General features: G+C 42.8%; 1 protein-coding gene across 4 annotated transcripts in view; it reads left to right on the forward strand.

Moving 5' to 3' along the window:
* Positions 1–955: 955 nt before the first annotated feature.
* The window catches only part of LOC108435873 (SEC14-like protein 1), a 35,593-nt gene continuing 12,315 nt past the window's right edge, over positions 956–24,233 (forward strand). Inside the window, exons 1-8 of one of the 4 annotated variants that reach the window (XM_017711998.2) lie at positions 956–1,156; positions 1,250–1,357; positions 3,650–3,746; positions 17,671–17,820; positions 20,612–20,743; positions 22,418–22,546; positions 23,054–23,258; positions 23,652–23,761. In XM_017711998.2, coding sequence (XP_017567487.1) covers positions 3,684–3,746; positions 17,671–17,820; positions 20,612–20,743; positions 22,418–22,546; positions 23,054–23,258; positions 23,652–23,761 — 789 coding nt within the window. In that variant the 5' untranslated portion in view covers positions 956–1,156; positions 1,250–1,357; positions 3,650–3,683. The other 3 variants (XM_017711996.2, XM_017711999.2, XM_037544979.1) reach the window with 3 other exon arrangements.

Consider the following 24,233-nt stretch of genomic DNA (forward strand, 5'->3'; position numbering starts at 1 on the left):
ACACTAACCAATCGGCTCTCAGTAGCAGTAACACTGACCAATCAGCTCTCAGTAGCAGTAACACTAACCAATCAGCTCTCAGTAGCAGTAACAGTAACCAATCAGCACTCAGTAGCAGTAACGCTAACCAATCGGCTCTCAGTAGCAGTAACGCTAACCAATCGGCTCTCAGTAGCAGTAACTCTAACCAATCAGCTCTCAGTAGCAGTAACGCTAACCAATCAGCTCTCAGTAGCAGTAACGCTAACCAATCAGCTCTCAGTAGCAGTAACACTAACCAATCAGCTCTCAGTAGCAGTAACTCTAACCAATCAGCTCTCAGTAGCAGTAACGCTAACCAATCAGCTCTCAGTAGCAGTAACGCTAACCAATCAGCTCTCAGTAGCAGTAACGCTAACCAATCAGCTCTCAGTAGCAGTAACGCTAACCAATCAGCTCTCAGTAGCAGTAACGCTAACCAATCAGCTCTCAGTAGCAGTAACTCTAACCAATCAGCTCTCAGTAGCAGTAACGCTAACCAATCAGCACTCAGCAGCAGTAACGCTAACCAATCAGCTCTCAGTAGCAGTAACGCTAACCAATCAGCTCTCAGTAGCAGTAACGCTAACCAATCAGCTCTCAGTAGCAGTAACACTAACCAATCAGCTCTCAGTAGCAGTAACTCTAACCAATCAGCTCTCAGTAGCAGTAACACTAACCAATCAGCTCTCAGTAGCAGTAACACTAACCAATCAGCTCTCAGTAGCAGTAACACTAACCAATCAGCTCTCAGTAGCAGTAAGACTAACCAATCAGCACTCAGTAGCAGTAACACTAACCAATCAGCTCTCAGTAGCAGTACTGTTAACCAGTCTCCTCTCATCATGAACAGGCTCTGGTAATACTGCTGTTCTCTGTGGTCCTAGAATATAAACTGTCACAGCTCCCTCTACTGGCCAGAACAGGCACGACAGCTGGTTTATGAGGGAATAACACCCTAAAAATGACGCTACGGATGTTTGAATGAACGAGCGACCTAATGAATGAGTGAACGAAGCGATAGTTAAATGGATATTGGCACAGAAAATGTCAACAGACTGGAATGTTTTCTCTTTTTCCCTTTTCTGGAAGGCTTTTTGGTCCCGATAGGGAAGAGGCGGAGTTGGAGGAGGTGAAGGTGAGTGCAGGCTCACTGATCGAGCACTTCAGCAGAGTTGTGGAACATCTGTCAGCTCCAACTTGGAGAATAAACCGCGATTTCATCTTACAGACGCCACATGGAGGGGATTTAACGGACACTGAGTCTTCATGCCCCTGGACTGTCGGACCGGCATTTTCTGAAGCGCCGTCTGAGTTACAGTCACAGGCTACTTTTAAGGTAAGTTCACTGTCCTGAACTGCTGAAGAGCCCCAGCGTTAGCGGAGATGGCAAAAGCCTTCACCTCACGGGCTGTAGTCTAGCCAGAGTTTGCTTAGTGACACCACTAGGCTGTGGTCAGTCAGACTGATGTTTCCACCTGGACAGTTCCTCAAATTGTCCACCTCAGCATCAAGAAGAGCACTCGGAGGTCCAGAGGTCAGGAGAGCAGCCTAAAAGTGTTGCTTCGTCAGTGGAACAATGAAGTTGAAGGTAAAAAAAAAAGTACCAGGTACCAACTACTGAGGTACTGAGTAGTTTCTAAAACCCCCGTGTGTCAGTACATCCAGCTTCTCCCAGCAGAGCAGCTCACTTGTATGGAGGAAAATATAGCATCTTAATAAATTGGTTGGTTGGTTAGTGTAGTGGGTAGCACCTCTGCCTTCTACACTGTAGACTGGGGTTCAATCCCCCACCTGGGTAAACACCCTACACTATACCAATAAGAGTCCTTGGGCAAGACTCCTAACAGCACCTTGGCCTTCCTGTGTAAAATGATCAAACTGTAAGTCGCTCTGGATAAGAGCATCAGCCAAATGACATAAATGTAAATAAATCCCGAGCTTTTCCAGAATTATGACTTAGCAAGTCATAATTATGTAATACTATCTCATGATAATGAGATTTGATTTCATAATTCTGATGCATCTCATACTGATGGTAAGGTTTCGCTTGCAATCTCATAATTATGACTTACTTTCTCATAATTATGCCTTAATATGTCGTGATATGATTCAATCTCATAATTTTGACTTGGCATCTCGTAATTATGACTCGGTATGTTAAAATAATGACTTGCTTGGCACCCCATAGACTTCATATCTCATAATTCTGACTTACCTCTTCATATGTATGACTTGGCATTTCATAATTATGACTTATTTTCTCATAATAATGAGTCTCCTCATTATGAGATGGTGTGTAATTATGACTTACTAAGTCATAATTATGAGACAGAACCTCATTATTATGAAATGGCAAGTCATAATGATGATATGCCATAATAATGAGAGAGGCCGTTCCATACGCTTGACCGTTTTGGAAAGTCCGGCATGAGCAGTAGTAGAAGTCCAGGAGCTGAAGCAACAAAACTTTAAGCACAAGTTTAAACACAACAACAAGAAATGACTGAAGGTTTATGATTCGTAGTAAGTAGATCTGCATCTGAGTGACTGTAACGTCACCACCTGCGTCTGAGAGCACACCTTTTGTAGACAATCTGAGATCAGGATAAATGTGTGTGTATTTGTGTGTATCTTGAGCTCACACTATAGGTCAGGTGTGTGAGACTCCAGTCCTTGAGGGCCACCGCACCGAAGAGTTTATCACTGTCACCCTTTAATTACTCATTTCATTTTTCACTGTGATCACGACTCTAAGACGAGGCCTACGTTCCGTCTGATGGCCACACCGTTTCAATTTTTAATAGTTCATAATTGGCTTGTAGTTTCCGTCTTTTTAATGAGGCGAGATGGAAGTCAGTAACTCGCCCCCACAGACTCGGCAAAAGATGTGCCTCAGCAGTGGAATATGCAGTGTGTTTAACTCCGGTTTTCGCAGAACATTCTTTTTTTTGTGGCTGATTTTTTGATGTTCTAAAGTTTAAAATAATATCAGCAGGAAAATGATTACCGCATCATTTGTATTAGTAATCTGCCTGAACAGCCATGAGCAAAGGTATAAGCACTGTACCTCCAGTCATGAGAATCCATACGCATATTTGCTTAGATAATAAATAAAACGGACAAGGAGGGCGCAAACCTCTGCATGAAACAGCTGTAAACCTTTGAGGCCTTTCCATTATATTATAATGCAATAATGCCAAAAAACATCATTTGTTATGGTCTTGAGACCGTATAGCAAATTGTCCTGCTTTGCCATTCCTTGCAATGACCAAGGCCTGTAGTAGTCCAATCCAGTTAGAGGGGCGTACTCGTATCTTCAGGGCTGTAGCCCCTCATCACCTCTATTTGTCACCTGAACGTTGAGATTAGTATTAATTCATTTTTGTGCATCATTGAACGGATGGATTTTTATTGGACTCGAATGAAGTAAATATTTATTACAAATCAGAGAACCAACAGAAACTGGTGAGTGTTCACAAAAGCTTAAAAGAATGACCTCTGCTCAGTCCAGCCCTCGGGCTCTGGGTCATATGACCCGTCTCAGCTGACTCGCTGCACAATGCCAGTGTATCAGCTGAGAAGGATGTGCTTTGACTATAAAACTCTATTGTGTTATTTCTCTACTTAGAGCTCGCTGGTAAGGAGAAGCTGAAGCTGCAGCCATGGTGCAGAAATATCAGTCACCTGTGAGGGTCTACAAATTCCCCTTTGAACTCATAATGGCGGTAAGTGTGTGTGTGTGTGTGTGTGTGGAAAATATTGCCTCCGTCAGCTATACTTCAGTAAGGGTAAATCTAATCGTAGTTTCTAAGTAGTAGGAATAGGAGTAGGAGTAGGAGTAGGAGTAGGAGTAGGAATAGGAGTAGGAGTAGGAATAGGAGTAGGAGTAGGAATAGGAGTAGGAGTAGGAGTAGGAGTAGGAATAGGAGTAGGAGTAGTAGTAGGAGTAGGAATAGGAATAGGAGTAGGAGTAGGAATAGGAGTAGGAATAGGAGTAGGAATAGGAGTAGGAGTAGGAGTAGGAGTAGGAGTAGGAATAGGAATAGGAGTAGGAATAGGAGTAGGAGTAGGAGTAGTAGTAGGAGTAGGAGTAGGAGTAGTAGTAGGAGTAGGAGTAGGAGTAGTAGTAGGAGTAGGAATAGGAGTAGGAGTAGGAGTAGGAGTAGTAGTAGGAGTAACATGCATTTGTTTTTTTTCCATTAAAATTTTATTCCAATAAAAGTGATTGTGTACAAAACTATGCAAAACTCAGAGACTAGCTTTTATTTATTTATTTCATTTCCAGTCAAAATAGCCTTTTAGCCTTAAGTTATTTATTTTTTCAGCTTCAGGGAAAAATTACAGAGCACATAATTAACAGAAAATTGCGCAAAAGTCTCAACAATTAAACAATTAAATCCTAACAAACTACACGTTTTGTTGATTTTCTTAAGTGTGTGAACACATCCTCTGCAGGACACGTGCAAATTTTAGTTCTGTTTTTATTTACTTGCTGAGTTTTGGAAAAAAAATTGATATATGGATTTTATCTATTGTATCTATTATATAATGTAAAATTTCACACAAGCACGCCGATGTTGGCGTATGTCGGTATAACCGATTTTTCTGTATTTTGCACAAAAAACAGTCTTTAGTACAACTTTCATTGCTTTTGGGAGTTTTGGTTTTATTAAAGAAATTTTGCCAGGATAACTTTCAGTTGCATTTTCTGCTTCTTGCCGCCCAAGTAATCCCAAACACATTCAGTGATGTTGAGGTCTGGACTCTGGGGGTGACCAGTCCAATGTTCTGAAGACGCCAGCGGCTTCTTTCTTTGTTTTGTAGATGTTCTTTTTGTGGTCCAGACATTCCATTTCAGAAAGTCCTGTTTTTTCACTCATCCTACTTCGACGTTATCTTTATTCTGTCCTGAGGGCAGTAAAAGCCCAGCTGCTGCTCACTCTCCTGCTTGTTCCTATAGCTGTCTGTTGTTTTCTGTTTGCCAAGTGGCTGGGTCAGTTCCAACTTGGGTGAATATTTAACCCCACCGCCTCCATCTGGCAGACGGGACTGTGCTACGCTTGCTTATTACTGTTTAAAAGAGCTCCGGTCTGTGTTCAGGAGAGAACCTGGTGACCTGCTTTTGGAGCCAAGCTTTACTTCCGTTTAAAAATTGTAAAAGACATCGGCCGGGCATTGAGATTTAGTTTTTGAGAAGCGCACAGCTTCTGTAGTCTATAGCTGTGTAGAGTCTAGGCTTTTCTATTGTTAATACTTTTAATACTTTCATTTTATTGTTCACCTTTGACTGTGAGTAGTTCATGTGTCCAGATATCTACCAAAGAACGTAACCTTCTGAAAACCCTCCCCTGTCCGTAATCCATTCCTACTGTACACTATTAAAAAGACGGTTCTTCCAGGGTTCTTTAGTAAAGACAAGGGTTCTATATAGAACACTCAAATAACAATTTGTATGCTTTAATTGTTGTGTATGGTTCTATATAGCACCAAAAAGGATTCTTATATTGTTACGATGTCAAGCTTGTAACAATAGGAGAACGCTTTTTGGTGCTATACAGAACCATTTTCAAAAAGGTCCTATATAGAACCATATACAACACATTCTCCATCAATCTGAAATCATTTCATGAAGCAAAGAACACTTTAAGCATGCAGCTGGTTCTCCGAGTGTTGATGGTTCTATAGAATTCATGAAGCTAAAGAACCCTTGGACCGTCATTGTGAAGAGTTTAGTTTTACACATAAGAAAAGATAATATAATTATATTAATAATATTATCATTATTGTGCTAAATCACTTCACGGTGTCTGTTTTTTTTAGTGTGTTGCTGATATCCTCAGCACTTTTAGAGCACTCCTCAGCTGCGAGTACCATAAAGACTACTTATTTATAGCAATGGAGCCTGTTGAAGAATCCAAACCCCTTCAGAAACCAGGGAGCAGCCTTCTTCCTGGAGAACTGAGGTTTATATATATACATATATAATATATACATTTCACAGAAATAAATTCCTTCACTGTAAACAACAACGACCAGAACGTGCAACTGCATGAACTAAAAGTACCTAATTGGATGTCAATTATGATGTCATCATGTTTTTTACCCATTCACTTTTACCAACTGTTTTTTTTTCTGGTCCATCTTGCTTTATTTTCAAAAAGACTGAATTAAAAAAAAAACATATTGCTTGTTTTCTTTACAGCCTGTTTTTAACACATTATTACTCCTTTGCTAGTTTGTTTTGTCCGCAAACCTCCGAAAAAATAAATCTGTTCAATCCGCTGCTGAATTGAATTGAAATTGAACTTTTGAACTCTATGTGGCGTCACATAGGGAATCTCCGCCCTAGGAGACTTTACATTGGCGCCTCAAGTGTAAAGTTTGTCATTTGCACAACATGTCAGGACATTTATGCATTGAAATGCTTGTGGTGAGAGCAGCTGAGAGCTGCTCCCTCTACAGAAAGGAAATGAGTAAAGTAAAATATAAAAAACTAATTGAAATATATTAAATATACACAAAATATAGAGAATATAGAGATTTTAAAGTGGCTTGAGTGACTCAGTGTTATTGTTCTTTAAAGTGGCTTAGTGTTAAGGTGTTATTGTCCATAGCAGAGATGATATGATATGATATGATATGATATGATATGATATGATATGATATGATATGATATGATAATGCTGACGGAGTGACTGAGCGAAGTGGTGGTTGGCGAAGGACCCACAGCTTCACAGCTCTTCCACTCCTGACTGGTTTGCTCCTGCTCCAGCTTCACCTTGGCGCTTCCCCTTTGCACCTGCACCTGTGTATTTTAAGCTACATTATCATGGTATCACTTTTTACACACACACTCTGTTTCACTTTGTACGTCAACAACTTGAAGATAACATTATAGCATTACTGAGTCATACAACTCAGTTCCTCCGAGTGGTTAATTCAACTGTTTTCTGGCTTGTGCTCTTGCCTCGTTTATCGATTATGGATCTCTCTATGTTTAGAGGAGTCTCTGACCTTACTCCCTGTTTTGACCACACGTCTTAGTTAAAACCTTAAGGCCTCGCAGCACTGGGGTCCTAAAGCCTAAGCTCTGGAAACAGAGTCATAATCTTCTGCTTGAGGGCCAAGAGAACCTTTAAGTGTTGGGAAAACCTAATGACCAAAAAGACAACCCCACTTTTTTTGGTTAAGATAACTAAACTGAGAACACTACATGCTGTGTGCGGTGATTTTACATACAGCTGTAATCATGACACTGGTTCATTCTGGACAGGAAGCTGTCATCCATTGCTTCAGTTAAGGTGAGGTGAGAGTCGCTGTTGTCAGTTGGCCAGAAAACATTGCTTAATAAGTGCACCTTCAGTTAATTATTAACCCCTTAACAAGCCACGGGCCCAGAGTATTACAACACACTTCTATAACACAACAATACCTCCAATATTTTGCATTGAAGTCCCTGTAGTTACTAAATAATCAGCCTTTGTATTAAATAAACCTGGAATGTTAAGGGTTTAAAGAATAAACAATGTCTACAGGCATTGAGTTTCATTTGCATCAGTTGTGAAAACACATGATTGTATGCCAGGACACATGGTGCCTTTATTGCTTCTGAATGTTATTGCACATTAAATATATTGGACATTGCAAAATTTTCCTTCGGGATCAATAAAGTATCTATCTATCTATCTATCTATCTATCTATCTATCTATCTATCTATCTATCTATCTATCTATCTATCTATCTACCTACCTACCTACCTACCTACCTACCTACCTAAACGGCACTCCCGCTTCTTTTCCCAGACCCGCATTTTTCCGTAAAGCTGCTTTGTGACAACACCTGTTGTAAAGTGCTTTATAAATAAGCTTTATTATCCAGTGAGTCCAAATCTAGGACAAGAAACCTCCCAGCAATCAAAGCCAACTGAGCACCTGTTTGTTTGCATTAGTTGGTGCTTCTCAGCTTGTAGTATCAAAGATTCCTCCATGTACTGGACAACATCCCAGATCTGTATTGCTCTGGCTTATCTTACGTAGTTACTGCCATTATTAATAATTGCTCGCTGTCTTCCATCATCTAGTTAGCAATTAAGTTAACTTCAACAAATCCGTCCATGTTATAGCCTTGCAGCATGTTCATGGGGAATCGTTCCTCATAAGGAGTTCTCTATGCAGTTTTGCAGTGTTGGTTTGACATCATGGTCCATAAATTGATCAAAGGATATGAAACCCCACAGTGTACTTCTCAGAATGGCAGGGATCCTTTTGGGTGTTATTCAGAGTAGAGTAGTATGTTCTGTTCTCCAGACCACCAGCTGGGGCACTCTGATAATACTGATAAGAACATATTCATTTGACTCGACTCTGTTTGCTTTATAGACCTCATGCTGTGAGCTGTTTCACAACATCACCAAATCTGGGAGCAACTGGCTTCTTTCACAGTGCTTTATCTTTACTGATACATAGTAGAGCTATGAAATCACTCAGTGGTCCTCAGTGGTCCTCAGTGGTTTTATGTACTGCCACTTAATAGTTATGAAATCTGTTTCATCATTAACTCACTTTAGTTAGTTCATCACTGTTACTGTGCTGGTAATGATCCCTTTATTTGGTGCAAACTCCACCTTAGGGCTATGAATGAGCCTTTTGCTGGGTTTGGTAACCCTGACTCGGGTATCTGCTGAACTTTTTGCTGTATAGTCATACTTGAGGTTGTTGCCCTTTTCAGCAGAACTCTACTGAACTCTACTCACTTTAACTGCTCCATGAGCTCAGTCTAACTGCACTACGGATTATACCCACAGACCTTAACCTCTATGTGCCTTATGCTACTTCAATGTTCATTTCAGGACCTTCTTATATTTCTATCATTTTTATTACTCTGTTTTTCCACAGTTAATGTTTATTTTTATGATTAGTGTTTAGTGTCTATTTAAATTCACACTTTTCCTGTTTACCCGTATATTTAATGATATTGCTACCCCATGTGGGTCTGAGAGTAGCACCGTTTTTCACTGTATGTCCTGTACATACTGTAGTATTGAGAATAAAGCTGACGACTTTATTGACGTCGGCTTCTCTCAAAGTTATGCAAAGTAAAGCAATGTTAACTTCCAGAAAATGTGCATAATTTATAATGGGTGTTATCCTAAAGGCCACCTGATTTGAGGATTCGGCATCTGTCTTGCTAAGTTGTCGCGTCATCGTTACAGCCAAATTGATCAATTAGGTGACCGTGTACATCCGTCGATCCGCCCATGACATAACTTCCCACAGTGGGAATAAGCCTAATGATTTCCAGACTGGACTGTATAATCACATATTGGCTTTTTTAGATTCGCAGAAAGTGCTGTTTGACGTCACGGTTTAGTCAACATGGGAAGCGAGGCCTGAACTGTGCTGTTAAGCCAGCATGCTGCAGTGTTGGTGCAGCTTCAGTTTAAACCCGCAGACATGACGTGAGCTCTGTGGCCGCTGTATCTAAGGCAAAGGTTCAGAAAAAGGTCCTCCGGGCCTGCCAGGCAGGCAACATTATTGTTCTATTTCAGCTCACAGCACAGGAGAGTCGGGCAAGCACAGCTGTGTTGGATTTGATTACCTGATTAGGGTGGGATGTGAGCTGGGAAGAGTAAGAATGCCAACTGTCTGGGAGGCTAGGAGGAATGCCATGTAATCTGGTTACATGTTCAGCATTGTAAAAATCCAGATTTACCAGAGTATAGCTGCAAAATGCTGCACGATGGAATAGGGCCACCATAGGACCACCACTGATTTGAGTCACATTAATGGGCTCATGATTGTAATAGGCAGCATGGCCAAAATCACAGTATATCACAGTATGCAGGATTCTGGGAGCACAGATTTATAAACTATACTAAACTATATTATAAACTATAACTTTATTATACCAGCTTTTTTATTCCTCCTCTCAGTGAGAGATGACATTTAATTCAGCAATCAGATTTTTCCTACAGTGTCCAAGCTATTATGCTCATAAAGCTAAACAGTATTAGCAGCTATTTAATTTTGTGTTTTCTTGCAGTGTTTTGTTTTAATCATTTCTGTCTTCTATCTAATCAGAATATGCTTAGGAGCAGATCTTATTAGTTTGACCTACAAGCCTCCGAAAAATTATATATATATATATATATATATATATATATATATATATATATATATATATATATATATACACACTGCTCAAAAAAATAAAGGGAACACTCAAATAACACATCCTAGATCTGAATGAATGAAATATTCTCATTGAATACTTTGTTCTGTACAAAGTTGAATGTGCCGACAACAAAATCACAAAAATCATCAATGGAAATCAAATTTATTAACCAATGGAGGCCTGGATTTGGACACAATTTGAAACACATTTGAAACAAGTTAAAATGAGGCTCAGTGTTGTGTGTGGCCTCCACGTGCCTGTATGACCTCCCTACAATGCCTGGGCAGCTCCTGATGAGGTGGCGGATGGTCTCCTGAGGGATCTCCTCCCAGACCTGGACTAAAGCATCCGCCAACTCCTGGACAGTCTGCGGTGCAACGTGACGTTGGTGGATGGAGCGAGACATGATGTCCCAGATGTGCTCAATCGGATTCAGGTCTGGGGAACAGGCGGGCCGGCCCTCCAAAGAAATGCCACCCCACACCATTACTGACCCACTGCCAAACCAGTCATGCTGAAGGATGTTGCAGGCAGCAGATCGCTCTCCACGGTGTCTCCAGAGTCTGTCACGTCTGTCACATGTGCTCAGTGTGAACCTGCTTTCATCTGTGAAGATCACAGGGCGCCAGTGGCGAATTTGCCAATCCTGGTGTTCTCTGGCAAATGCCAAGCATCCTGCACGGTGTTGAGCTGTGAGCACAACCCCCATCTGTGGACGTCAGGCCCTCATACCGTCCTCATGGAGTCGGTTTCTAACCGTTTGTGCAGACACATGCACATTTGTGGCCTGCTGGAGGTCATTCTGCAGGGCTCTGGCAGTGCTCCTCCTGTTCCTCCTTGCACAAAGGCGGAGGTAGCGGTCCTGCTGCTGGGTTGTTGCCCTCCTACGGCCTCCTCCACGTCTCCTGGTGTACTGGACTGTCTCCTGGTGGCACCTCCAGCCTCTGGACACTACGCTGACAGACACAGCAAACCACAGCTCGCATTGATGTGCCATCCTGGATGAGCTGCACTACCTGAGCCACTTGTGTGGGTTGTAGAGTCCGTCTCCTGCTACCACGAGTGTGAAAGCACCACCAACATTCAAAAGTGACCAAAACATCATCCAGAAAGCAGAAAGGTACTGAGAAGTGGTCTGTGGTCCCCACCTGCAGAACCACTCCTTTATTGAGTGTGTCTTGCTAATCGCCAATAATCTCCACTTGTTGTCTGTTCCATTTGCACAACAGCTGTGAAATTGATTGTCAGTGTTGCTTCCTAAGTGGACAGTTTGATTTTACAGAAGTTTGATTTACTTGGAGTTATATTGTGTTGTTTAAGTGTTCCCTTTATTTTTTGAGCAGTGTATATAATGTGTGTGTGTGTGTGTGTGTGTGTGTGTGTGTGTATATATATATATATATATATATATATATATATATATATATATAATCAATAATGATCCATTTCTGACCACAGGACCACTGTTGCAGACTCACTGCATTCAAATAATTACACACATTATTGCCTCAGGGTGCAAACTTAATACAGGAATATACTTCATTCGTCTATAGAAGCTTAGTGGTTAATCCAAGGCTAAACACTGAACATGTCTTGACTCCTTCATTGTCTAAGTCAGAACAAGCATCAGCTCTGTGCTGGGCTGCTCCAGAGCTTCTTTTGTTTTGGAGAACTAGATGTTCCAATTCATTGGAAATGCAATTTCCATGTTCCATTGTCTGTTGCATAATCAGCGAGGCTGTTTACTCCAATCCATAAGCACCTCATCATTTCATCAATTGCTGTAATGGAAGAGGCCTGCAAACATCGGTATATTGATTAGACATACAACCAGCCAGCATAACATTAAAGGACTGGATGTTTGTATGCCAGTTACAGAGGAACAATAAAGTAGGTTGCAGAAGAGCCTCAAACAAATAAAATTGAAAAAAAAGCAGTTCTATAAAGTTCAACAGTTCAAAAGAGCATGATATCACATGCTGGTTGAAGGTCATGTGTTGGGTACAGGAAAACAAGTAGTCTGAATGTGAGTTTAATGCATGCTATGAGTGGCACAGTGGGCAATATTAAACTATATCAGTAATATCATGGTAAATTGTCAGTACTTCTGGAACAGTTGTTCATTGCCATTGAATACAAAACATTGTACTTGTAGTTTAAAGGCCAGATTTACAAAGGCAGTCTTTTTGCACAAACACATGAGGGCGCCACTGAGCTTTAGTATCCATCCATCCATCCATTATCTTCCGCTTCTCCGGGGTTCGGGTCGCGGGGGCAGCATCCTAAGCAATGAAGCCCAGACCTCCCTTTCCCCAGCCACTTCCACCAGCTCTCCAAGGGGGATTCCGAGGCGCTCCCAGGCCAGCTGGGCGATATAGTCGCGCCAGCGTGTCCTGGGTCTTCCCTGGGGTCTCCTCCCAGGTGGACTCGCCTGTGACACCTCCCGAGGGAGGCGTCCAGGAGGCATCCTAACCAGATGCCCGAACCACCTCAGCTGGCTCCTCTCGACGTGAAGAAGCAGCGGCTCTACTCCGAGTCCCTCCCGGATTACTGAACTTCTCACCCTATCTCTAAGGGAGAGTCCAGACACCCTGCGGAGGAAACTCATTTCGGCCGCTTGTATTCGCGATCTTATTCTTTCGGTCATTACCCAAAGCTCATGACCATAGGTGAGGGTGGGAACGTAGATCGACCGGTAAATCGAGAGCCTTGCCTTATGGCTCAGCTCTTTCTTTACCACAACAGACCGGTAAAGAGCCCGCATCACTGCTGACCCAGCACCAATCCGCCTGTCAATCTCCCGCTCCCTTGTACCATCACTCGTGAACAAGACCCCGAGATACTTGAACTCCTCCACTTGAGGCAAGAGCCTATCCCCGACCCAGAGAGGGCTCTCCACCCTTTTCCGCCTGAGAACCATGGTCTCGGATTTAGAGGTACTGATTCTCATCCCAGCCGCTTCACACTCAGCTGCAAACCGATCCAGCGAAAGCTGAAGTTCGCGACCTGATGTCCCCAATAGGACCACATCATCTGCAAACAGCAGCGATGTGACCCTGAGGTCACCAAACCGGACACCCTCCATCCCTTGACTGCGCCTAGAAATTCTATCCATAAAAATTATGAATAGAATCGGTGACAAAGGGCAGCCCTGACGGAGTCCAACTCTCACTGGGAAAGAGTCTGACTTACTGCCGGCTATGCGAACCAAACTCCAGCTTTGTTTGTACAGGGCCTGAATGGCTCGTAGCAAAGAGCCATGTACCCCGTACTCCCGAAGCACCTCCCACAGAATACCCCGGGGAACACAGTCGAATGCCTTCTCCAGATCCACAAAGCACATGTGGACTGGTTGGGCAAACTCCCATGAACCCTCCAGAATCCTGGAGAGGGTGAAGAGTTGGTCCAGTGTTCCACGACCAGGGCGGAACCCGCACTGTTCCTCCTGGATCCGAGGTTCGACTATAAGCCGGACTCTCTTCTCCAGTACCCCTGCATAGACCTTGCCAGGGAGGCTGAGGAGTGTGATTCCCCTGTAGTTGGAACACACCCTCAGGTCCCCTTTTTTAAAAAGAGGCACCACCACCCCAGTCTGCCAATCCAGTGGCACCGCCCCCGATGTCCACGCAATGTTGAAAAGGCGTGTCAGCCAAGACAGCCCCACAACATCCAGAGCCTTGAGGAACTCAGGGCGGATCTCATCCACCCCTGGAGCCTTGCCACCAAGGAGCTTCTTAACGACCTTAGCGACTTCGGCCTCAGTAATGGACAAGCCTATTCCCATGTCCCCAGACTCAGCCTCCTCACTGGAGAACGTGTCGGTGGGATTGAGAAGGTCTTCAAAGTATTCCTTCCACCGCCCAATGACGTCTTCAGTCAAAGTCAGCAGCACACCATCTCCACTATATACAGTGCTAGTGGCACACTGCTTTCCCCTTCTGAGTCGCCTGACGGTTTGCCAGAATCTTTTCGGAGCCGACTTAAAGTCACTTTCCACGGCCTCACCAAACTCCTCCCATACACGGGTTTTTGCCTTGGCGACAACTGAAGCCGCAGATCGCTTGGCCTGTTGATACCTGCCAGCTGCCTCTGGTGTCCCACAGGCCAACCATGCCTGGTAGGACTCCTTCTTCAGCTTGACGGCATCTCTCACCTGGGGTGTCCACCACCGGGTTCGAGGATTACCGCCCCGACAGGCACCAACTACCTTACGGCCACAGCTACAGTCAGCCGCTTCAGCAATGGAGGAACGGAACATGGCCCATTCTGAGTCAATGTCCCCCACCTCCCCCGATATCTGGTCAAAGTTCTGACGGAGGTGTGAGTTGAAAATCAATCTGACAGGTTCTTCTGCTAGACGTTCCCAGCAAACCCTCACTATACGTTTGGGCTTGCCTGGTCTGACCGGCATCTTCCCCCACCACCTGATCCAACTCACCACCAGGTGGTGATCAGTTGACAGCTCAGCTCCTCTCTTTACCCGAGTGTCCAAAACACATGGCCGCAAGTCCGATGACACGACTACAAAGTCAATCATTGAACTGCGGCCTAGGGTGTCCTGATGCCATGTGCACTTATGGACATCCTTGTGTTCGAACATGGTGTTCGTGATGGACAAACTGTGGTTTGCGCAGAAGTCCAAAAACTGAACACCACTCGGGTTCAGATCAGAGAGGCCATTCCTCCCAATCACACCCCTCCAGGTCTCACTGTCATTGCCCACGTGAGCGTTGAAGTCCCCCAGTAGGACAATAGAGTCTCCAGGAGGAGCACTTTCAAGCACCCTTCCCAAGGACTCTAAGAAGGCTGGGTACTCTGAACTGCTGTTCGGTGCATAAGCACAGACAACAGTCAGGACCCGTTCCCCAACCCGAAGGCGTAGGGAAGCTACCCTCTCGTCCACCGGAGAAAACCCCAACATACAGGCACCGAGTCGAGGGGCTATGAGAAAGCCCACACCTGCCCGCCGCCTCTCACCATGGGCAACTCCAGAAAAGAATAAAGTCCAGCCCCTCTCAAGGAGATTGGACCCAGAGCCCAAGCTGTGTGTTGAGGTGAGCCCGACTATATCTAGCCGGTATCTCTCAACCTCGCGCACCAACTCAGGCTCTTTCCCCGCCAGTGAGGTAACATTTCCAAGTTCCAAAAGCCAGTTTCAGCAACCGAGGATCAGAACGCCAAGGCCCACGCCTTCGGACACTGCCCGATCCACAACGCACCGAACCCCTACTACTGCCCCTCCCATTGGTGGTGGGTCGATGGGAGGGGGGACTCATGTATCTCCTTCGGGCTGGGCCCGGCCGGGCACCATGAGTAAATGCCCGGCCACCAGACGATCGCTGGCGAGCCCCTCCCCCAGGCCTGGCTCCAGGGTGGGGCCCCGGTAACCCTGTTCCGGGCAGGGTACACAAGTCCTGCTTTTGTGTCTTCATAGGGGTTATTATGGATCACACTTTGTCTGACCTGTCACCTAGGACCAGTTTGCCATGGGAGACCCTACCAGGAGCTTTTGCTCCAGACAACATAGTTCCTAAGATCATTCAAGCACGCAAACCCCTCCACCACGATAAGGTGGTGATCCAAGGAGAGGGAGCTTTAGTATTTCTGGCTTAATCAGTGTGCATTTTCAGGCATGGGGCTTTTAGCAAAAATGGGTTAGAGGCTATTCAAATGAAAAGTCTGGAGTGATTTATTGATTTATTGACTGACTGGATTTTTTTCTCCCAGGATTTAAGCCTGAGGGGGGCAGGGGGGGGGGGGGGGCACATTGTCGACGTTGAGACAAAACCTTGAATCTTCAAAACTGCAACTTGACAAGAGTAAAAGTTGTAACGGAAGCTAATATAAGATGTTTTGGCACCATTTCTATTGGTCCACTCATGGTGAAATTTCAAATTATGCCCAGTTATTGACAAATGTAAAATGACGAAAAAGGAGATATAAAAAGTCTGGCCCTACATAGTGACACATATCGTAAAGATATTTCCGGGTATTGGGATGTTAGTGTTTGTGTATTATTCCCCTCCCTTACATGAGTGAGTGCGTCTTGGTGTTCATATTAAACAGGAGCAGGAACAACACAGGGATAATCACAGCTGGTCAAATATATTAACCACTCATACGTCAAGACGTGATGCTCTCAAACGTGCGTTCCTCTTTCTAATATGGGGGTTTGGCACTGCAACCCCGCTGTAATATTCCGTAATATTTTCGATATGTAGTTGTACATGGACTTTTCTTGTTGACACAGTCTGATCACATCCTGCTTTGACATTAGGCCTGTCAGTCATTACTTAATCACTTTATCACAATTAACCTGGTTGCTATTATTTTTCACAGTTGTGGAAGCTTTTATAAAGATATATTTAGGCCACAACAACCAGAATGTGAATAGGTTTTGTTTTCATTGGCTTGATCAATGCAAATGCATGTAACTGAACAAAAGAAGAGGCCTTTTTTTCTTTTTTTGAGACAAATAATGAGGGCAGCAGTGAGCAATGTTTTGTTTTTTGAGTTGGAGCTACTAACTGTTGACAGCCTGGGAGCGAGATGCCTGACCAGCCAATTTGGACACTGTAGGCTTGCATTTTAATAGATGCACACACAGTAAAGAAACATCTGTAAAAATGGTACAATGTCCAGCAGCAGGGTAAAAGGATAGGGTGTTTTAGGGTAAAGATCAGTAAGATTATGGTCATTTAATACTGCCTTTCCTTGTAACTCAGTAGTTTCTGTGGTTCAACTAGTTACTCTGGCATACAGTATTTAACCATATTAATAACAGTAAGAACCATTCGAATAAACACAGATGTCTGTGAAATAAGTGAGAATTTTGTGAACTTATCTGTATTTATTTCAATTCACAGCAGCAATGTTAAAATACAGTATGTGTATTTTATTTACATGCATATAGCCCTTCAAAAAACGAATATTGACCATTCATTTTTACAGCATTCTGACAGTTTTTAACAGACAATGAAATTATGTATATATATACATATATATACATATATATATATATATATATATATATATAATTGTGTGTGTGTGTGTGTGTGTGTATGTGTGTGTGTGTCAATGGAATCAGACGTCTTTCCAAGTCATTTTGGGCCGTTTCTTTTGCTCCATTCATCATGAAAAACAACACACGGTGTAAAGGGCAACAGGTGCTTTGAAATTGTGAAAAACCGAAAAATGACAAAAATGGAGATACGAGGTTTTCTTCTGACATATATAATATATATGTATAGGAATTAGTTGTCAGCTAAAATGGATTGGACCCTCTTTCAAAGTCAGTTAGATCTTTTCCTTTTGCCAGCTGATCCAAAATTGAGGTCATCTGGTTCATCTGGTGTTGTGATGAACAAATGATGCACTGATTTATTGACCAAGATATGGAAGAAGGTTACATGCAATGTTTGTTTTACTGTCCTTAATTGTGTCTTATTGTTCTGCACTCTTCCGCATTTCTACAGGCCTACCAGAGAAGATTCCCAACCTCTCCCCTCATCCCCATTTTTGTACACAGTGACATTATCTTTGAGAGCAAGAGTGAGGACGGAGCGACTCATGTCATCGAGCGCAGATGCACTCTCGATGTGGACGCCCCTCGACTACTGAAAAGGGTAATCCTGCTTCAAAAATGCAGCCATAGGCTGGAGTGGAAACCAAAACACTACACACAAGTGCAGATATTAATCTTACATGTTACCCCATGTACATCTGACTGAAGAGAAGTGTTGGGGCTACCGTAGTACAAAGTACTGCGTTACAGTAATGTGATTACTTTTTGCTTGTAACAAGAGAACAGAGGGTATCGTAGTACAGTGTAACGCACAGTCTGTTGACCCATCTAGTCCCACTAATGTAAAACTGATGAATAAAATGCTGAAGAAAAGAGCCTCAAACCAGTTTTCATTTAGGAAGAACTGCCACTTTATTGGGTACAATAAATTGTTCAATTGCTTTTTAGCACAAATGGCCAATCAGCCAATCACACGGCCGCAACTCACTGCATTTAGGCCTGTAGAGGTGGTCAAGACAACTTGCTGAAGTGCAGACCGAGCATCAGAACGGGGAAGAAAGGGGATTTAAGGGGCTTTGAACGTGGCGTGGTTGTTGGTGCCAGACGGGCTGGTCTGAGTATTTCAGAAACTGCTGATCTGCTGGGATTTTCACACACAACCATCTCTAGGGTTTACAGAGAACGGTCCGAGAAAGAGGAAATATCCAGTGAGCGGTCAGTTGTGTGGACGAAAATGCCTTGTTGATGTGAGAGGTCAGAGGAGAATGGGCAGACTGGTTCCAGATGATAGAAAGGCAACAGGAACTCAAATAACCAACCAGAATCTCTGAGGAACGTTTCCAACACCTTGTTGAAAGTCTGACATGAAGAATTAAGACAGTTCTGAAGGGAAAAGGGGGTCCAACCTTTTATTTTACCTAATAAAGTGGCCGGTGAGTGTATATTATGAAGGGGCTTTCTGCTGACTAGTTTTTAGCCAGGCATCGAGCATATCTAGGTGTATCTTGTTAAAAAGCAGGGCTTGTGATATGCTGTGAAAATTAAGAGTAGTGTGACTGGCCATTTGCTTCTAAATAATGAGCTGAAAAGACTGAGATTTCACTTCCAAGTTGGATTTGTGTGGCTTTTACAAAGTAACCTAGAACTAATGAATAGTGAGAACTTTTTCCAGGTAGTAATTAGCGAAGTATTCCCATTACAGAGAAAGTAATTAGTCATTTGTAATGCATGTTATTTTTAAAATATCTTCCCCTACACAGCCAAAAGTGACTTAAATTGATATTTCAGGAATCAAATTCACAAATTTTCCTCAAATTTCATCCAAAATGTGGTCATGTCAGTATTCACGTTAAAAGATATGATTGATCATTTTAAGCGATAATGACTGAGTTCACGCATATCTTCTTTTAACGAAGTTGTTACTAGGGATGCACTAAGACAGGAGTGGTGGGTTGAATATTTTTGTGTCTGCTGATATAGATACTGTACATTTATGAAATGTAGAAATTGGGATTGCATGTTCCTGAATTAGCATTGCATTTGTTTCTGCGGAAAAGAAAAAAAGAAATGCTGTAAACTGAATAAACCGATATTTTAGCTAAGTAGCCTAGTATAAACATTAAGCTCATCCAGATTACAACACATACATCATCATATCTGTTTTAATGAAATTTAAACATCTGTCCATTGCTGATAATCGCTTTAAGTCATTATCTGCTGGTATTCATAGGATTCTGCCATCATCATGCATTGTTCCTTAAGCTAACTCATCAGATCAGATGGATAGATTAGCACTTCAATCTTCAATCTCACAAGGACTGGACATGGACACAAACCATGTACTTGAGTTAAAGTAGAGACCCCCAAGGTAAAATATTCCTCCAGTAAAAGCAGAAGTTCCTCCCTTCAGACCTCCACTTGAGTAAAAGTACTAAAGTATTTCCCCTCAAATGTACTTAAGTATAAAGTAAAAGTACTAAAAGAGGAATTCTGGCTCTGATGTCCTGTTATCATTTTTATAACCAGACTGGCTTCATGAACTCATTTCAGGTGAAATCCTCCAGCGTCTCTCTTGGTAAACCAGTCTTTTAATAGAACGTCATTAATTAGTGACGCTGACGTCTATTAAAATGATCAGAAGCACAAAACACTGAAGGTAAACAGTTTCCATCAGGGAGAACCGAGTGGCTCTGAAATCACTTTTTACACACAAGCAAAGTTTCAGTTTCAGATTTATTTACAACTTAGTTCCAAGTTTAAGTTGAATAAAAACTGGCTTTAAACTCAGGATCACAGATGAGCTCCTTTACTATGTTGATCTGTAGGCGTCTGTTCATAAACATAAACCAGCCCAAACTCATTTACTATAAAATGAAATGGTGTTTGTAGAAATTCAGAAAAAAGCCGCGTCAGTCTCGACTGCATATGTGGACATATTTCTATATTGAGCTCTATTTACACAAAGTTAGGTTAGTTCATCATTTATGTTGAACAGACTCTCCCAAAGTTTTACGCTGCTGCGCTGACGTTGAACCGCGTGCTGCACTGGGTCGGTATGACCAACAGGTCAAAACCAGCTCTAAACAAAGTGACCGCTGGGCCCTGATTGGTGCTCTGGCTTTGCGCTTCTTTCGTTTTGACATGTTACGTTTTTATACACACAGAAACCAAAAGGATCGACAGATTTCTCAAAATGTAGGAGGAAAAAGTCGGATATTAGACTCTGAAATGTAGTGGAGTGAAAGGAAAAAGTCGCCCAGAAATGGAGAAACTTCAGTACAGATACACCAAAAATACTAAAGTACAGAAACTAATTTCATTTACTCAGTTACTCAGTTACTGCCCACCACTGGTATATGATGACCAGCTGTGGCCTTTGTCTATACCTACAGATAGCAGGGGTGGAATATCTGTACTTTGTGCAGAAGAACACCCTGGACTGGAGACAGAGAACACTGCATATTGAAGCCTACAACGAGTCCTTTTCCAGCAGAGTGGTCGTCAGTGAGCACTGCAGCTACACGGTCAGGAATGCACACTTATTTACAGATGTTCCTAATGCAGACCTTTGGGGAGCCCCAAGCAGCTTATTTTGTTGTTTGTTATACCTCAAAACAAGAGATGTGATTTCAGTAATGATGTGTTGATATCTTTCGCTATCATATTTAAAGAAAAGTATGATATGGACTGAGTGCCTACCCTATGCCCTTTGTAGTTGTACAGGCACTGCATGTGCTGTATTTCCATGTGCCACACACTAAATAAATAAATAAGGAAAATATGGGGTGAGAATTTCTGTTGTCTCTCACCAACGGAGCCACACTTTCAGGAGACAATCAGCAGCAGGCCTACATCTATAGCCAATGAACAACGGTCTGCTCATTTAGAAAATTTGCTAATTTATCTTACTACAATACCTAGTACATCCTTAAAAGGCAGCATCCCTAAAAGTGATGTTTTCAAACCCTCCTATAGTAATCGATGTCGCCTGTTAATGCCCTGCATATGAGGAAAGCAGTAGCAGTAACTATATGATGTAGTCGCAGTATTAATATGATGTCGGCCCACCCTTTGCAGCTATAACAGCTTCACCTCTTCTGGGAAGGCTTTCCACAAGGGTTAAGAGTGTGTCTATTGGAATTTTTGACCGTTCTTTCAGAAGCACATTTGTGAGGTCAGACACTGATGATGGGTGAGAAGGCTCCACACTAATTCATCCCAAAGGTGTTCTATCGGGTTGAGGTTAGGACTCTGTGCAGGCCAGTCAAGTTCTTCCACACCAAACTGGCTCATCCGTGTCTTTATGGACCTGCTTTGCGCACTGGTGCGCAGGTCATGTTGGAACAGGAAGGGGCCGTCCCCAAACTGTTCCCACAAAGTTGGGAGCGTGAAATTGTCCAAAATCTCTTGGTGCTGAAGCTTTAAGAGTTCCTTTCACTGGAACTAAGGGGCCGAGCCCAACTCCTGAAAAACAACCCACACCATGATCCCCCCTCCACCAAACTTTACACTCGGCACAATGCAGTCAGACAAGTACCATCTCCTGGCAACCGCCAAACCCAGACTTGTCCATCGGATCAGCAGATGGAGAAGCATGATTGGTCACTCCAAGGACACGTCTCCACTGCTCTAGAGTCCAGTGACGGCACTTTACACCACTGCATTCCACGCTTTGCATTGCGCTTGGTGATGTAAGGCTTAGATGCAGCTGCTCGGCCATGGAAACCCATTCCATGAAGCTCTCTACGCTGTTCTTGAGCTGATCTGAAGGCCACATGAAGTTTGGAGGTCTGTACTGATTGACTCTGTAGAAAGTTGGCGACCTCTGCGCACTATGCCCCTCAGCATCCGCTGAGCATCTGCAGCATCCGCATTTATATCAAATCAGTAACTGTATTTACATACTGTGCACTTTTGTGGTGTATCTGATAAAATGCCCTGTCAATGCAGTGTATAATGACATTATTTAGGTCAGTTTCCCCAAGACTGATGGTCAGCAGCCCTTCTGGACAGATACCTTCTCCAATCCAAATATAACACCCTTGCTTGATCGAATCTATTATCATGTGGTAGATTTCCATGTTAGAGCTAAACTGCTAATCCTGTGAGAGAATTGATCTTAAACCACTTCACACAAGGTTAAATAAGCTTTGTTTACATTTATATTTCCCTGTCCTCGTCCATAATCTCCTCCACAGGTGCACCCGGAAAATGAGGACTGGACGTGTTTTGAGCAATCAGCCAGCATGGATATGAAGTCCTTCTTCGGCTTTGAGAGCACAGCAGAGAAGATTGCCATGAGGCAGTATGCTGCCAGCATTAAAAAAGTAGCTTGCACTTATTGAGATCCCTACATCACGTCACTTCTAGATCCACTCACTGTACTGGTGATTGGTACATTAATCAATAGAAGCCTTCACGGTGCATGGTGTGAACTATGTGAACTAGATTTTGTGCTAAGGTATAGACATCACTGTTTGAGAGCAATACAGACGCTTGGAATCTGTATTTTCAGTAATATAATAACAGTTTTTATGCAGATAACTGCAGCATTGCTCTATTACTCTGCAACCTTGTAGATGTTGAAAATTAAATTCAGTGAAATTAAGCAATGTTGAATGAACAGGGCTCTTTATGATTTCATAGATAAAGCGATGTAGCACTCTTAATAATAATAATAATAAAAGGAATATCTGAAATGTCTCAGATTTGAAAAATGGTGCAATTTGACTTATATATAGCGATTATTATGTAAGTATACATTTGGCAAGTGATTCCAATTTTTGTAATTTCATTAAGGAGGTTCCTATTATCTCTCATATTTCTCTCTACAGGGGAAGGAGATAATTGAATATTATCTCAGGGAGCTGGAGGCAGAGGGTGTAACCTTCATACCCCGCTGGAGCACTCCTTCCACTAGCGCTATAGTTAGCTCAGCCAAAGCCATCCCAACATCCACCAGCAGAGAGGAGCACCGCAGAGCCCCCAAGGGCCCTGCAGAGGTCTTATCTAGGTCTCCTGAAGGTGAAGTGACCTGGAGTATGTTCCAGATATCTTCATTGCTGTACAGCTTGACACTGTCGGTCAAAAGTTTAGAAAATTTACAAAGTGGGCCTTTCACTTTTTCACTTCACCCAAAAATTTAGTTACGTATTAATACTTTGGGCATGTTCTACAATTCACAGCATCTCTTTAATAGCAACCCACAGTTTCTCTTTAATAAACAGCTTTCTAGTGAATTTTTGGTAGATCGACAAATCAAACCTGCTCAGTTATCACATTTTGAGAATGTGTCCCCAAGCATTTGATGAGGGAGAGTATGTAAGCAGTGTGTCTTAACTTAAATGGAAAAGAGTGCAAAATAAAGTGATTAGATGTATTATAGATGTATTTTATGCGTGATTTGTTAATGTTATGGTACGTCTGTTCCAGATAAGCTAGATGCAGACTACATCAGACACTGTCTGGGAGAGCTGAGCCCTCTGCAGGAGAGCTGCCTCATCCGCCTGCGACAGTGGCTGCAGGAAACGCACAAGGGCAAGGTACCGAGGCTAAGATAGATAAGATTCGACTATTTATGTCTCGTTTGGTCAGCTTTCTCACAGCCATCTACCATCTGGCCTGTTAAGGTGGAATTTAATTCCGAAAAGCTGATAACTTGAAGGTTTTCCGTCCATATTTTTAATGCAAATTTTCAAAATGTGCATCAAAATATCAGATGGAAATTCAAAATAAGTGCCTAAATATTCCAAGAGAGGTTTTTATAACTGGTGACAACAAAGTGGAACAGCAGCTTCAGCCCTCATTAAGTGGGCCACTTTTCACTCCATGACTCTGACCTGTTTGTCACATACAGCTGACAGAGGGCTGTCAAAACTGCTCTACAGAGAGATAATAAAGGTTCAAATCCCTCAGCTGAATACACCACACACAGTGTGCGGCACAAGCGTGTCACATCTTCGTGTAAAACGGCAGTTAATGGGAAGACTGCTGATGTTTGAATGGAAACCCCAC

This window comes from Pygocentrus nattereri, chromosome 14 (assembly GCF_015220715.1).
Source record: "Pygocentrus nattereri isolate fPygNat1 chromosome 14, fPygNat1.pri, whole genome shotgun sequence".
In the NCBI taxonomy this organism is placed as follows: Eukaryota; Metazoa; Chordata; class Actinopteri; order Characiformes; family Serrasalmidae; genus Pygocentrus; species Pygocentrus nattereri.